Here is a 14,009-nt window from a genome sequence, read left to right on the forward strand (position 1 = left end):
GGGCTCAAGCAATCCTCCCTTCTTAGCCTCCCAAAGTGCTGAGATTACAGGTGTAAGCCACATTGCTTGACCACAACTTCAATCATATTTGAAATGTACAATTCAAGTGATTTTGCCACACCGACCACAGACTCATGTTTAAGCCACACCAACAGAGTTCCATGTTTTTTGGTGTTTTTTTGAGATGGAATCGCGCTCTGTCGCCCAGGCTGGAGTGCAATGGCGCGATCTCGGCTCACTGCAACCTCCGCCTCCCCGGTTCAAGCGATTCTCCTGCCTCAGCCTCCCGAGCAGCTGGGATTACAGGACCCGCCACCATGCCCGGCTAATTTTTGTATCTTTAGTAGAGACGGGGTTTCGCCACGTTGGCCAGGCTGGTCTCGAACTCCTGACCTCAGGTGATCCGCCCGCCTGGACATCGCTAAGTGCTGGGATTACAGGCGTGAGCTACCGTGCCCAGCCTTTCCATGTTTTAAATAACATATTTTGCCACCCCCCTGGTGGACAGTGGCTCACCACCGGCACAAGAGGCTACACAGGCAGATGTCAGTGGCGACCAGGCAGGGACAGGTATTGTCGTGAGCCCAAGGGCCCTGCCTAGCCCTACCCGCGCCCCCACGAGTAACCACATCTCCTGACTGCCCAAGCGCAGATTTCCATACTGAACATGAAATTGCCTGACTTCGAAATGGTGGCAAATCATTCAAAACTTTTAAGCTCCCGTTGTATTGGTTATTAGGGTCGAGCCTGGGGAAGACCCCCATAGGTGTGTGTGTGTCCTTGTGTGTTAGGGGTGTTCAGACCTCTAATAGGGCTAGGAACCAGGCGACCATAGCGCTGCAAGCTTGAGAGGGAAATCCACCTGGCGCCAGGCAAGAAGGTCAGGGAAGAGACTACGTGGGGCCACTACCGGGTTAAAGACCTGTAGTGGGTGGGGCTACACATAGGGCGGAGACGATGGGACTTCCGGAAATCAGAGCCAGCACACGTGACTTTTGTTTGCAGAAGCGGGATGTACCCTAGGCAGCCAATCGGGGAGCGCCGAGTCTCTGTCCAGCCAATGAGAAGCCAGGTGGCTGTGGCGCCTCGCCCCTCCTCCCTGGTCCGCGAGCCTTCGGTACCCCTAGCTTTTTTTCCGCCAGAGCTGTTTCCGTTCCTCTGCCCGCCATGCCGTTCCTAGAGCTGGACACGAATTTGCCCGCCAACCGAGTGCCCGCGGGGCTGGAGAAACGACTCTGCGCCGCCGCTGCCTCCATCCTGGGCAAACCTGCGGACGTGAGCGTGGGCCGGGCGAGGGGAGGTTGGTGGGCCAGGGGTCCGGCCGTCCCTGCTCCGCCTCCCCGACAGTGACCCGGAATCTTTTCCCCAGGGACCACTCCCCACTCCTTTCCTCACGCCAAGCTCTGACTTTCCGTGCTCCACGATCCCGCGGCTCCCCCTCCGCACGTCTTTCCCTTGTCGCCCTCCCCAGTCATGACCCGGACGTGACCTTCAGGGACCTCGGCCTGTACCGGGATCCCTGTCCCCGCGAACACTGCGCGTTTCGGCTTTCACGCGCTCGGGTCCGGTCCCCAGAGGTAGCCCGGCCGGCTCCAGCTTCGGGCAAAACTTGTCATGTCTCCCTCAGCGCGTGAACGTGACGGTACGGCCGGGCCTGGCCATGGCGCTGAGCGGGTCCACCGAGCCCTGCGCGCAGCTGTCCATCTCCTCCATCGGCGTAGTGGGCACCGCCGAGGACAACCGCAGCCACAGCGGCCACTTCTTTGAGTTTCTCACCAAGGAGCTAGCCCTGGGCCAGGACCGGTGCGTAGGGGTAGCAGGTGATCCATGTGGGACTGCCGCAGACTGGAGCCAGTGATCCTGCCTGAGGGGGAAAAACCCATTTCTTGCCCTGCCCAGTAAGGACACATCAGGGTCTGGGGCTTTGGGGCCTCCTGACCCCTTAGGTTCCTGCTGTTAGGACCATCTTCAAAGTGCGAGCAGGATTGAATGAATTTCTGGCTCTGCTCCTCAGTGTGTAAGTCTGTGAACCCGGAAGGCTCTCTTTTAACACCCCCCGGGGCAGTGCAAGGGTCATGTGGGATTGTCTGTGTGCTGTACCTGCCTTGGCACCTGACAGGGTGGGTACACGTGGCTGAAGTGTGATTTTCTAGAACTTTGCCAGGCTGGTCAGAAGGAATTCTGGGTATGTTCTAAAGTTACGTATTTTGGACCTATGTCCCAACCAGGTTCCAGGTGAAGTTCACGGGAGACTCACAGAGTAGTGAAAGAGCACTGGCCTGGATGTCTAGACATCTGCTTTCTGGGTCCTGCATAGCTGGGGGGACCCCAGACAAAATTGGAAATGAACCATCTCCAGTTGGCAACCTTCTCTTCTGTGAAAACAGGGGAAAAGACCTCCCTCCCCCACAAGAAGACTCTACAACCCAAACCTAGCATTCTGTGACCGAGTTAAAGTTTCCTCTTGGGTAAAAGATATTCTTGAGCCACATCCATGCCTAGGAGGAAGTAAGGGCATCAGAAGCTTGAAAGGACACTGTCCAGGCATGGTGGCACTCATGCCTGTAATCCCAGCACTTTGGGAGACCAAGGCGGGAGGTCCATTTGACCCAGGAGTTGCAGACCAGTCTGGGTAACATAGTGAGATGCCATCCCCCAAAACAGTTTTAAAAATTAACCAGACGCCGGGCACGGTGGCTCACGCTTGTAATCCCAGCACTTTGGGAGGCGGAGGCGGGCGGATCACGAGGTCAGGAGATCGAGACCACGGTGAAACCCCGTCTCTACTAAAAATACAAAAAATTAGCCAGGCGTGGTGGCAGGCGTCTGTAGTCCCAGCTACTCGGAGAGGCTGAGGCAGGAGAATGGCGTGAACCCGGGAGGCGGAGCTTGCAGTGAGCCGAGATTGCGCCACTGCACTCCAGCCTGGGCGACAGAGCGAGACTCCGTCTCAAAAAAAAAAAAAAAAAAAAAATTAACCAGACATGGTGATGTGCACCTGTAGTCTCACTTAGTTGGCAGGCTGAAGTGGGAGGATGGTTTCAGCCCAGGAGGTTGAGGCTGCAGTGAGCTATGATTGCGCATTGCACCCCAGCCTGGGTGGCAGTGAGACCTTGGCTCAGAAAAAAAGACCTTCTGAAATGGAGCCTTTGCTAGTCCATGAAGGCCGATGAGGAATGGCTGATCCTGCTGGGTCCTCCCTCAAGCTACAGAGGAATAATACAGTCAGCCCCCTGTGTCACTGGGTTCCACATCTGTTGATTCAAACAACCATGGATTGAAATATCAGAGGAAAAAAAAACGGTAGTAGCATCTATACTGAAAATATGTAGACTTTTATCCTTGTCATTATTCCCTAAACAATACAACTATTTACATAGTACGTCCATTATATTAGGTATTATAAGTAACCCAGAGATTATTTAAAGCATATGAGAGGATGTGTGTAGGTTATATGCAAATATTACACCATTTTATGTAAGGGACTTGAGCAAATGTAGATTCTGGTTTCCTCTGGGGATCCTAGAACAAATCTCCCACGGATACTGAGGGAAAACTGTTACTCTAACAACAAGTGTTATATAAGTGCTTACCATGTGCTAGGTACTCTACACTCATGATCCCATTTGATCCTTACAATCCCTGTCCACTCTCCCTTTGTGCAGACAAGACATGCTATCCCCATGAGGTAGATAATCTCCATTATGCCAATTTTATGATGACAAGACTGACGCTGTTCATATTCCCGACCCCCCCAGCCAGGCTATCCCAAGCTCTGGTGTTCCTCACTGGAAACTTGCTGTTACCTCTGACAGGGGCATGTTCACTTATGGCACAGACATTAGTGGCGGGGTTGGTGGGGCAGGGGGTCACCCTGTGCTCAGCCTTTGAGAAAACAGGTGGCTGAGGTACTGTGCCCTTAGGGAGCCTGCAATTAGGAGGCAGGGTGCCCCTCAGTACACAAACTGATGGAGATGATAGAGTGTACGGCACACACACCGAGGCTACCGTATTGTGTGTCTGTCCTAGCTGGGTCATGATGTGTAGCCACATCCCACACCTGAGTGTCCCACCGCCGTGCTGGGGGTTGGGGAAAATCATTACTGGGATGAGCAGGTTTGCAAAATGCCTGGTGGACTGAGGCAGGCTGTCCTGAGTACCCACAGTGGGAGTACCTGGCAGGGCTCTTGCAAGATGTGGTGTTGGCCAAGAGGCTGATGATACCTTTTTCTCTGTCTCCTGAAGGATACTTATCCGCTTTTTCCCCCTGGAGTCCTGGCAGATTGGCAAGATAGGGACGGTCGTGACTTTTTTATGATTGGGCACGGAGGGATCCAGGGCATCTGTGAGCTGGCTGCTTCTTCCAGAGAGATCTCCTGGCAGAGTGAGGGCCTTGTGATAACCAGCTTTGGATTATCCCGCATGCAACATTCCTGTGATCACATAATCCTCTTCTTCGTCCTCATATGAAATAAATGAAGAGAGCTTCCTCATTCAAACATGACTTCTTACCTTCTATTATCTCTCCTGGGCATCTTGGGCCACCATGGGCAGCAGGGCTGGTGGATAAGACCGTAGGGAACCTGGAGGGGGATGATTTCCATCTTCAGGGCTGCTCTCTGATGTTTAGACTGCTCAGATCTGGGGCTGGAAGCCTCAGCCTGGAGGCTCTGCTCTCCACACCCATCTGCAGGCCTGTGGGAAGGTGTGAGCAGCTGGTCCAGCTGGGGCCTTCCTGCAGACTGCTGACCTGAGGCTCCTGTCCTCAGCCCCAAAATAGGGCCAGACCTCTGTACTCCTCCTGAAGCCTACTCCCTCCATGACTGGCTGGGCAGCCTGCCACGTTACTCTCCCCTTTTCCCCACCTCTGTAGAGTGGAGGCAGGGGTTGCCTGTGTCCCTTTAGGGGTTGGTCACTGGTTTTCCAGAAGCAGGGTCCCCAGTCTGCCCCTCCTCCTCCCCAGGGTTGCAAGCTTCGACTCCCTCCCTTTGGCAAGACTCAAACCGTCCTCCCAGCTGCCCCATCACCCCTTCCTGGCAGTAGCACCACCTTTCACAACCTTTCCAGCCCAGGGGCCCCCAGGCAGGGAGGATAGCTGGGGGGACGAATGGCAGGTCTGTAAAGCTTCATGTGTCCTCTCCTGTCACAACTGTGCCACCTGCACACTTACACACTCATGGACAGACAACCATGCACATACACACATCCACCCACATCTAGTAATGATTCATCACATTCACACATACACACCCACATATACAATTGTACCATTTACACACAGTTAACTCATAAACACACACATATACACCCAATCACACAATTCATTCACATCCAACAGTCACAACTCAAATTCACACATATAGACCAAACCACCACACAACGTACACACACATATACAATCACACCATATACTGACATTCACAGTCCCAGTTCACTCACACATACACATACACCCCGTCACACACAGGCACACAATTCACTCATCCACCCACATATAAATTCACACTGCTTACATTTACACACAATTCACTAAAATTCCCACCGGAGTCCTGGCTAGAAAACTTCTCTTCATCCACCTGCTGCACCTGGCCCCACCCACCAAAGCTCCCCAGCTGCCCCGGAATGTGGCAGGGCAGGGAGGCCCACCCAGGGAGTGGGGCCGATCTAGCCCTCTGGTCCCAGACCTTGCTGTTTCTTAGGGCTGTGGGGCTCCGCTTGGGGAGGGGCAGGGAGGGTGTACAGGTGCAGCGTTTTTACTCTGAAGACCTTTTCTGACTTCTTCCTCTTCAGGGCAGCACAAGAGCAAGGAGTTCTTGCAGATCAACAGCCTGGGGAAACTGCCGACGCTCAAGGATGGTGATTTCATCCTGACCAAAAGGTGCCCTCCTTCCCTCTCCCCTCCCGCATCCAGAGCCCATGTGACCCTGGCTCTCCCCACTGGCCCCGGGCCCCACTGGCCCTCCCATACCCCGTGGGGCAGCGAGGGAGGGGAAAGTCGAGGGATCTGGCCCGGCGCGGTGGCTGACGCCTGTAATCCCAGAACTTTGAGAGGCCAAGGCGGGCGGATCACAAGGTCAGGAGACCGAGGCCATCTTGGCTAACATGGTGAAACACCGTCTCTACTAAAAATACCAAAAGCTTCCTTCCTTCCTTCCTCTCTCTCTCTCTCTCTCTTTCTCTCTTTCTCTCTTTCTCTCTTTCTCTCTTTCTTTCTTTCTTTCTTTCTTTCTTCTTTCCCTCTCTGGCCCAGGCTACAATCTACTCGGCTTGCTGCTGCCCGCACCGCGGACTGCCTGGGTCTGCCGGCGCGCGCCACCGCTGCCTGCCTTTTCTCCTTTGGATGCAGGCACGTGTTCGCCATCTTGGCCACGCTGGTCCCCAGCTCCTGACGCCGAGTGCTCTGCCCGCCTCAGCCTCCCGAGGTACTGGGACTACAGACGGAGTCTCGCTCACCCAGTGCTCGGTGTTGCCCGGGCTGGAGTGCAGTGGTGTGGTCTGGCCTCGCAGCAGCCTCTACCCCCCGGCCGCCTGCCTTGGCCTGCCAGGGTGCTGGGATTGCAGCCCCTGCCCGGCCGCCGCCCCATCTGGAAGGTGGGGAGCGCCTCTGCCCGGCCGCCCCGTCTGGGAGGTGAGGAGCACCTCTGCCTGGCCGCCCTGTCTGGGAAGTGAGGAGCGCCTCTGCCCGGCCACCCACCGTCTGGGAAGTGAGGAGCGCCTCTGCCCGGCCACCCACCGTCTGGGAAGTGAGGAGCGCCTCTGCCCGGCCACCCACCGTCTGGGAAGTGAGGAGCGCCTCTGCCCGGCCACCCACCGTCTGGGAAGTGAGGAGCGCCTCTGCCCGGCCACCCACCGTCTGGGAAGTGAGGAGCGCCTCTGCCCGGCCGCCCCGTCTGGGAAGTGAGGAGCGCCTCTGCCCGGCCACCCACCGTCTGGGAAGTGAGGAGCGCCTCTGCCCGGCCACCCACCGTCTGGGAAGTGAGGAGCGCCTCTGCCCGGCCACCCACCGTCTGGGAAGTGATGAGCGCCTCTGCCCGGCCACCCACCGTCTGGGAAGTGAGGAGCGCCTCTGCCCGGCCACCCACCGTCTGGGAAGTGATGAGCGCCTCTGCCCGGCCGCCCCGTCTGGGAAGTGAGGAGCGCCTCTGCCCGGCCACCCACCGTCTGGGAAGTGAGGAGCGCCTCTGCCCGGCCACCCACCGTCTGGGAAGTGAGGAGCGCCTCTGCCCGGCCACCCACCGTCTGGGAAGTGAGGAGCGCCTCTGCCCGGCCACCCACCGTCTGGGAAGTGAGGAGCGCCTCTGCCCGGCCACCCACCGTCTGGGAAGTGAGGAGCGCCTCTGCCCGGCCACCCACCGTCTGGGAAGTGAGGAGCGCCTCTGCCCGGCCACCCACCGTCTGGGAAGTGAGGAGCGCCTCTGCCCGGCCACCCACCGTCTGGGAAGTGAGGAGCGCCTCTGCCCGGCCACCCACCGTCTGGGAAGTGAGGAGCGCCTCTGCCCGGCCACCCACCGTCTGGGAAGTGAGGAGCGCCTCTGCCCGGCCACCCACCGTCTGGGAAGTGAGGAGCGCCTCTGCCCGGCCACCCACCGTCTGGGAAGTGAGGAGCGCCTCTGCCCGGCCACCCACCGTCTGGGAAGTGAGGAGCGCCTCTGCCCGGCCACCCACCGTCTGGGAAGTGAGGAGCGCCTCTGCCCGGCCACCCACCGTCTGGGAAGTGAGGAGCGCCTCTGCCCGGCCACCCACCGTCTGGGAAGTGAGGAGCGCCTCTGCCCGGCCACCCACCGTCTGGGAAGTGAGGAGCGCCTCTGCTCGGCCGCCCCGTCTGGGAAGTGAGGAGCGCCTCTGCCCGGCCACCCATCGTCTGGGAAGTGAGGAGCGCCTCTGCCCGGCCACCCACCGTCTGGGAAGTGAGGAGCGCCTCTGCCCGGCCGCCCCGTCTGGGAAGTGAGGAGCGCCTCTGCCCGGCCGCCCCGTCTGGGAAGTGAGGAGCGCCTCTGCCCGGCCACCCATCGTCTGGGAAGTGAGGAGCGCCTCTGCCCGGCCGCCCCGTCCGGGAGGAAGTGAGGAGCGCCTCTGCCCGGCCGCCCCGTCCGGGAGGAAGTGAGGAGCGCCTCTGCCCGGCCGCCCCGACTGGGAAGAAGTGAGGAGCGCCTCTGCCCGGCCGCCCCGTCTGGGAAGAAGTGAGGAGCGCCTCTGCCCGGCCGCCCCCGTCCGGGAAGAAGTGAGGAGCGCCTCTGCCCGGCCGCCCCGTCTGGGAAGTGAGGAGCGCCTCTGCCCGGCCGCCCCGTCCGGGAAGAAATGAGGAGCGCCTCTGCCCGGGCGCCCCGTCCGGGAAGAAGTGAGGAGCGCCTCTGCCCGGCCGCCCCGTCTGGGAAGTGAGGAGCGCCTCTGCCCGGCCGCCCCGTCCGGGAAGAAATGAGGAGCGCCTCTGCCCGGGCGCCCCGTCCGGGAAGAAGTGAGGAGTGCCTCTGCCCGGCCGCCCCATCTGGGAAGAAGTGAGGAGCGCCTCTGCCCGGCCACCCATCGTCTGGGAAGTGAGGAGCGCCTCTGCCCGGCCACCCATCGTCTGGGAAGTGAGGAGCGCCTCTGCCCGGCCACCCACCGTCTGGGAAGTGAGGAGCCCCTCTGCCCGGCCGCCCCGTGTCTGGGTAGAAGTGAGGAGCTCCTCTGCCTGGCCGCTCCGTCTGGGAGGTCTACCACGGAGGCCAGAAGCAATGTGGGGGCTGGACGTGGTGGCTCACGCCTGTGGTCCCGGCACTCTGGGGGGCGAGGCGGGTTGATCACTTCGGGCTAGGAGTTCGAGACCAGTCTGGCCAACTTGGCGAAACATGAAGAATACAACAGACAAACCAACCAACTCAGTGACAACAAAATAGGTCTACCCTGGAGTCATACTCTAATTTTTTCTATTTTCCTCCCTTTCTGATCCTTTATCCCACTTTCTTTTTCTTCCTCTTCCTTCTCCCTCTTCTTTGTCAAATAGAGGATTGAGTTATTATCACTGATCCATATAAAGTCCCTCTCTCATTTATTTTAACTCCCACCCCCATTTCTATTCCCCGACTTCCCATGTGCAACCTTCCTAATATGTTTGATATGCATCTTTTTGTTTGTATGTATTTTTAGAAAATGTTTATTGTTTTTGTATGCAAAAAAAAATTAATTAAAAAAAAATAAAAAATAAAAAATAAAAATACAAAAAAAATTAGCTGGGCGTGGTGGCTGGCGCCTGTAGTCCCAGCTACTCGGGAGGCTGAGGCAGGAGAATGGCGTGAACCCAGGAGGCAGAGCTTGCAGTGAGCTGAGATCACACTACTGCACTCCAGCAACACCAGAGAGAGAGAGGAGAAATGACAAGGAGAGGCAATATTGAAGATACGGAGACTGAGAATGTTGAAAATTAATGAAGGACAAGAACCCTCAAATTCAAAAAACACAATATATTAGGTTCCTAGGGCTGCTGTAACAAAGTACCACAAAGTGCCTGGCTTTAAACAACAGAAATTTATTCTCATGGTTCTGGAGACCAGAAGTCCAAAATTAAGGTGTCAACAAGGCCATTCTCTTTCTGAAAGTTCTAAAAAAGAATCTGTTCCATGCCTATCTCTTAGCTCTGGTGTTGCTGGAAATCCTTGGCATTCCTTGACTTGTAGACTTGTTTTAAAATGTACCCGGGATTTTGGCTTTATTCAGGTATGGTGAGGCCACAGATCAGAGGTGATAGCCATTTAAAATATAGTTTGTTACTCACAGTTCCCAAGACGATAGGGGGGACATGCCACACCATGCAGGGCCGTGGGGAAGCACCAGGGTCAGTCAGGAAGCAGAATGAGTGAGGGCAAAAGGTGGACAAAAGGCTTTGCCATGTTTTTTGCAAGAAGGCAAGACAGGGTAAACAGACTTAGGACTGGCTAGTTTGAATAATTGTGATGGGCTCTGGGTTATAGGAGTGGTCCCTTGTTACCTGGTACCTGTCCCTGGAGTGATTTGGGGCAGGAACCTGCTGAAAGGTGGCTGGTAAAGTTATGTTGGAGATACGAATCGGTTGATTGGCACATCAAAGGCACACCATAAGCAAATCATTTATTCTCTGTAGGAATTAGCTGGCCCAGGGAGGGGCAGTCTCTCCTGGATCAGTAAGGCCTCAAGGTGTCAAAGCAATCTGGTCATGGTGGCTGAGGCCTCTAATCCCAGCACTTTGGAAGGCTGAGGAGGGAGGATCACTTGAGCCCAGAAGTTCGAGGACAGCCTGGGCAACATAGTGAGACTGCCTCTACAAAAAGTTTAAAAATTAGCAGAGCGTAGTAGTAGTTCCAGCTACTCTGGGGGCTGAGGTGGGAGGATCACTTGAGCCCAGGGGGCCAGGGATGCAGTGAGCCACGGTCACACCACTGCACTCCAGCCTGCACTCAAAAAAGCGAGATTCTGTCTCAAAACGACAACAGCAACAACCACAAAAGAAGTTAATAGCTTAGCTTCTGTCGTATTACAAAATTGTTGCACCCTGGACACACTGACAGCCTCAAAAAGAGGAGTTTGTGTGATCATTGGTGGATAAGGCTGTTCTGTGTAAATCCATTGGGACAAATAGTGCCTAAGCTGCACCTGTTAAAGAACAAGCTAAACACTCTCCATCAAACAAAAGAGGTGCATTCATTCGGCTGTACTGACCTTGTCCCAGCAATGGGATGTGGGTTTAACAGGATATGGGGAAATGTGCTCAGACCTGTTCCTTTCAGCTTATTCATTCCTATTCTTATCTATGTTCTTATCCCCGTTTGTAGATCCCTTGTTATTAATCTGGCTCTTATCTCAATAGCCACCAACTCAGCTTTTAATATGTGAAACTTCTAGGAAAGTCTGCAGCAAGGCAAATGAAGGAATTAAAGACATGTTACCCCAAATATGCTGCTTTGGAGTATTAATTATTTTGAGTTGAAGGCACTTGAGAAATAGCACATACAGGAAAGACTCTCTGACCTGCCCTTTTCTATCTAAGAATAGGCCACACAATTTCCCCTAAGAAAGGCACCCTCCCTTTACTAGGAAGAGAAGAACATTGTCATCACAAGTGACTGTGAATCAAGGTTCCAATGGATCTGTATAAACACATGACTAAAATAATCCTTATCTTCTAATTTTGCCCCCCGTGTATGTCCTAGTCCCTTCTCCACAATTTACTGCCTATAATCCAAACCCCTTTGTCTGTCTTTTTTTTTTTTTTCCTGAGGCAGAGTCTTGCTCTGTCGCCCAGGCTGGAGTGCAGTGGTGTGATCTCTGCTCACTGCAAGCTCTGCCTCCTGGGTTCACGCCATACTCCTGTCTCAGCCTCCTGAGTAGCTGGGACTACAGGCACCCGCCACCACGCCTGGCTAATTTTTTTGTATTTTTAGTAGAGACAGGGTTTCACCGAGTTAGCCGGGATGGTCTCGATCTCCTGACCTCGTGATCTGCCTGCCTTGACCTCCCAAAGTGCTGGGATTACAGGCATGAGCCACTGCGCCCAGCCTTGTCTTAAAAAAAAAAAAAAGTATTGTTTTTCTATCTGAAAGATAGAAACTTTTTCTACTTTAGTGACTTCTTTAGGCCTTCATTCTCTTGTGAAAGTACCCATGTACACTGAAAATTTAGCAAAGCTTGAATGATTTTCTTCTGTTAATCTGTCTTATTTCAGTTTTATTCTTAGGCCCAGATCTCCAGAGACCCTAAGAATGTAGAGGAGAATTTTTTTCCTCCCCAGTAATAGCATGGCATACAGCATAGATCCCCACTTGTTCAGGTCAATTTTAATCGCTTTCTAAAACTTTCTGTGACATTCTTCATAAAGGTCATGCCGGCCAGGCGAGGTAGCTCATGCCTGTAGTCCCAGCTACTTGGAGGCTGAGGTGGGAGGATCACTTGAGCCCAGGAGGTCGAGGCTGCAGTGAGCCACAATCGTGCCACTGTACTTCAGCCTGGATGACAGAGCAAGATCCTGTCTATAAGTTTTTTCTTTTTTAAGTAATGCATGTTTCAGCTCAGACTTATTCCATGGTGAGATATGTATATTATATGTGTGTGTGTGTGTATGTACACAGATATAATTGCAAATGATATCTGTTGCATTTTACATATTGAAGGAAGTATCTTATTGAAAATATTATAAATTTGTGTCAATGTTGCTACTGCTCAAAACCCGTTTCAGAATTGGTAATCTACTTACATTCAAAATGAGTAGGGTGGCTGGGCACGGTGGCTCACGCCTGTAGTCCCAACTCTTTAGGGGGCTGAAGTGGGCAGATCACTTGAGCCAGGAGTCTGAGACCAGCCTGGCCAACATAGCAAAACCCCATCTCTACTAAAAATACAAAAATTAGCAGGGCATGGTGGCACATGCCTGTAATCCCAACTACTCGGGAGGCTGAGGCACGAACTTGGGAGGCAGAAGTGGCAGTGAGCCAAGATCATACCACTACACTCCAGCCTGGGCAACAGAGCAAGACTCTGTCTCAAAACAAAACAAAAAAATACAACACAAAGGAGTCACACAGAAGAGGGTGCTGCGAAGACATAGGGGAATGCCAGAACAGAGGCAAAGATTGGAGTGATGGGTCTTATATTAATCATGGTCCTTATCTCCTGTACTTTATCATGCTTTGACATTTTTTAAGTTTATTTTACATTTTTGTAGAGACAGGGTCTCACTCTGCCAGGCTGGAGTGCAGTGGTGCAATTATATTAGGTTGGTCCAAAGTAATCGTGGTTTTTGCCATTACTTTTATTTTATTTATTTATTTGAGACAGGGTCTCACTCTGTCGCCCAGGCTGGAGTGCAGTGGCACAATCTCACCTCACTGCCACCTCCACCTCCTGGGTTCAAGTAATTCTCCTGCTTCAGCCTCCCAAGTGGCTGGGAGTACAGGTGCATGCCACCATGTCCAGCTAATTTTTGTATTTTTAGTAAAGACAGGATTTCACCATGTTGGCCAGGCTGGTCTTGAACTCCTGGCCTCAAGTGATCCACTTGCCTTAGCCTCCCAAAGTGCTGAGATTACAGGCGTGAGCCACCGCGCCTGGTCTGCCATTACTTTTAATTAAAATTTTTGTTACGGTTGATTGATTTCCTAGGTTCATTCATACATTCTGTTTTGTTTTGTTTTTTTGAGACAGGGTCTCGCTCTGTCATCAAGGCTGGAGTCAGTGGTGCAGTTACAGCTCACTGCAGCCTTGACCTTCTGGGCTCGAGTGATCCTCCTGCCTCAGCCTCCTGAGTAGCTGGGACTACAGGCATGTACCACCACACCCATCTAATTTTTAATTGTTGTTGTTGTTGTTGTTGTTGTAGAGCTGGTGTCTTGCCATGTTGCCCAGTGCTGGCCTCAAGTGAGTCTCCCATCTCAGTCTCCCAAAGTGGCTAGGATTACAGGTGTGGGTCACTGCGCCCGGTCTGCTTTGACATCCTGAGGCCTTGCTGATCCAAGAGAGACTGCCCCTCCCTGGGCCATAAATTCCTAAACTATTAACTTCTAATTGGAGTGCTACCAATTTTTTTTTTTTTTTTTTTTTTTGGAATAGAGTCTCACTCTGTCACCCAGTCTGGAGTGCAGTGGTGAGATCTCGGCTCACTGCAAGCTCCACCTCCCGGATTCAGGCCATTCTCTGACCTCAGCCTCCCGAGTAGCTGGGCCTACAGGTGCCTGCAACTATGCCTGGCTACGTTTTTGTATTTTTAGTAGAGACGGGGTTTCACCATGTTAGCCAGGATGGTCTTGATCGCCTGACCTCATGATCCGTCTGCCTCGGCCTCCTAAAGTGCTGGGATTACAGGCGTGAGCCACCGCACCCGGCCAAGTGCTACCAATTTTTGCAGAGTAATAATGAACTCTTGTTCTATTACTATGAAAGATTTAGAACTGCCCTTTCCATCCCATAATTTCCAACGCCTGGAAAAAAGGATCTCAGTACTGAAAATAACTTAGAATTGTAACTCACAAGTGGGTTTTCCCTGATGTCATATCTAGTATGTTTAT

At 53.6% G+C, this 14,009-nt stretch overlaps 1 protein-coding gene across 11 annotated transcripts; it reads left to right on the plus strand.

The window, feature by feature from the left end:
- The first annotated feature begins 1,005 nt into the window (after positions 1 to 1,005).
- LOC129468580 (D-dopachrome decarboxylase) lies at positions 1,006 to 12,722 on the plus strand. 11 transcript variants are annotated; one of them, XR_010117128.1, is made up of 5 exons: positions 1,044 to 1,275; positions 1,628 to 1,820; positions 4,246 to 4,384; positions 5,791 to 5,878; positions 6,347 to 9,205. XR_010117128.1 is itself a non-coding variant. In XM_063623467.1 (4 exons), the coding sequence occupies exons 1-4, from the start codon at positions 1,168 to 1,170 to the stop codon at positions 10,843 to 10,845; spliced, it is 396 nt and encodes a 131-aa protein (XP_063479537.1). In that variant the 5' UTR covers positions 1,006 to 1,167; the 3' UTR covers positions 10,846 to 12,722. The 11 variants fall into 11 exon arrangements, 9 of the variants coding, with proteins under 9 accessions (XP_063479537.1, XP_063479538.1, XP_063479536.1 ...); XR_010117127.1 differs by having other exon boundaries at positions 1,086 to 1,275; positions 1,628 to 1,803; XM_063623467.1 differs by lacking the exons at positions 1,628 to 1,820; positions 6,347 to 9,205 and adding an exon at positions 10,785 to 12,722 and having other exon boundaries at positions 1,006 to 1,275.
- Positions 12,723 to 14,009: the final 1,287 nt, after the last annotated feature.

This window comes from Symphalangus syndactylus, chromosome 18 (assembly GCF_028878055.3).
Source record: "Symphalangus syndactylus isolate Jambi chromosome 18, NHGRI_mSymSyn1-v2.1_pri, whole genome shotgun sequence".
Lineage (NCBI taxonomy): Eukaryota > Metazoa > Chordata > Mammalia > Primates > Hylobatidae > Symphalangus > Symphalangus syndactylus.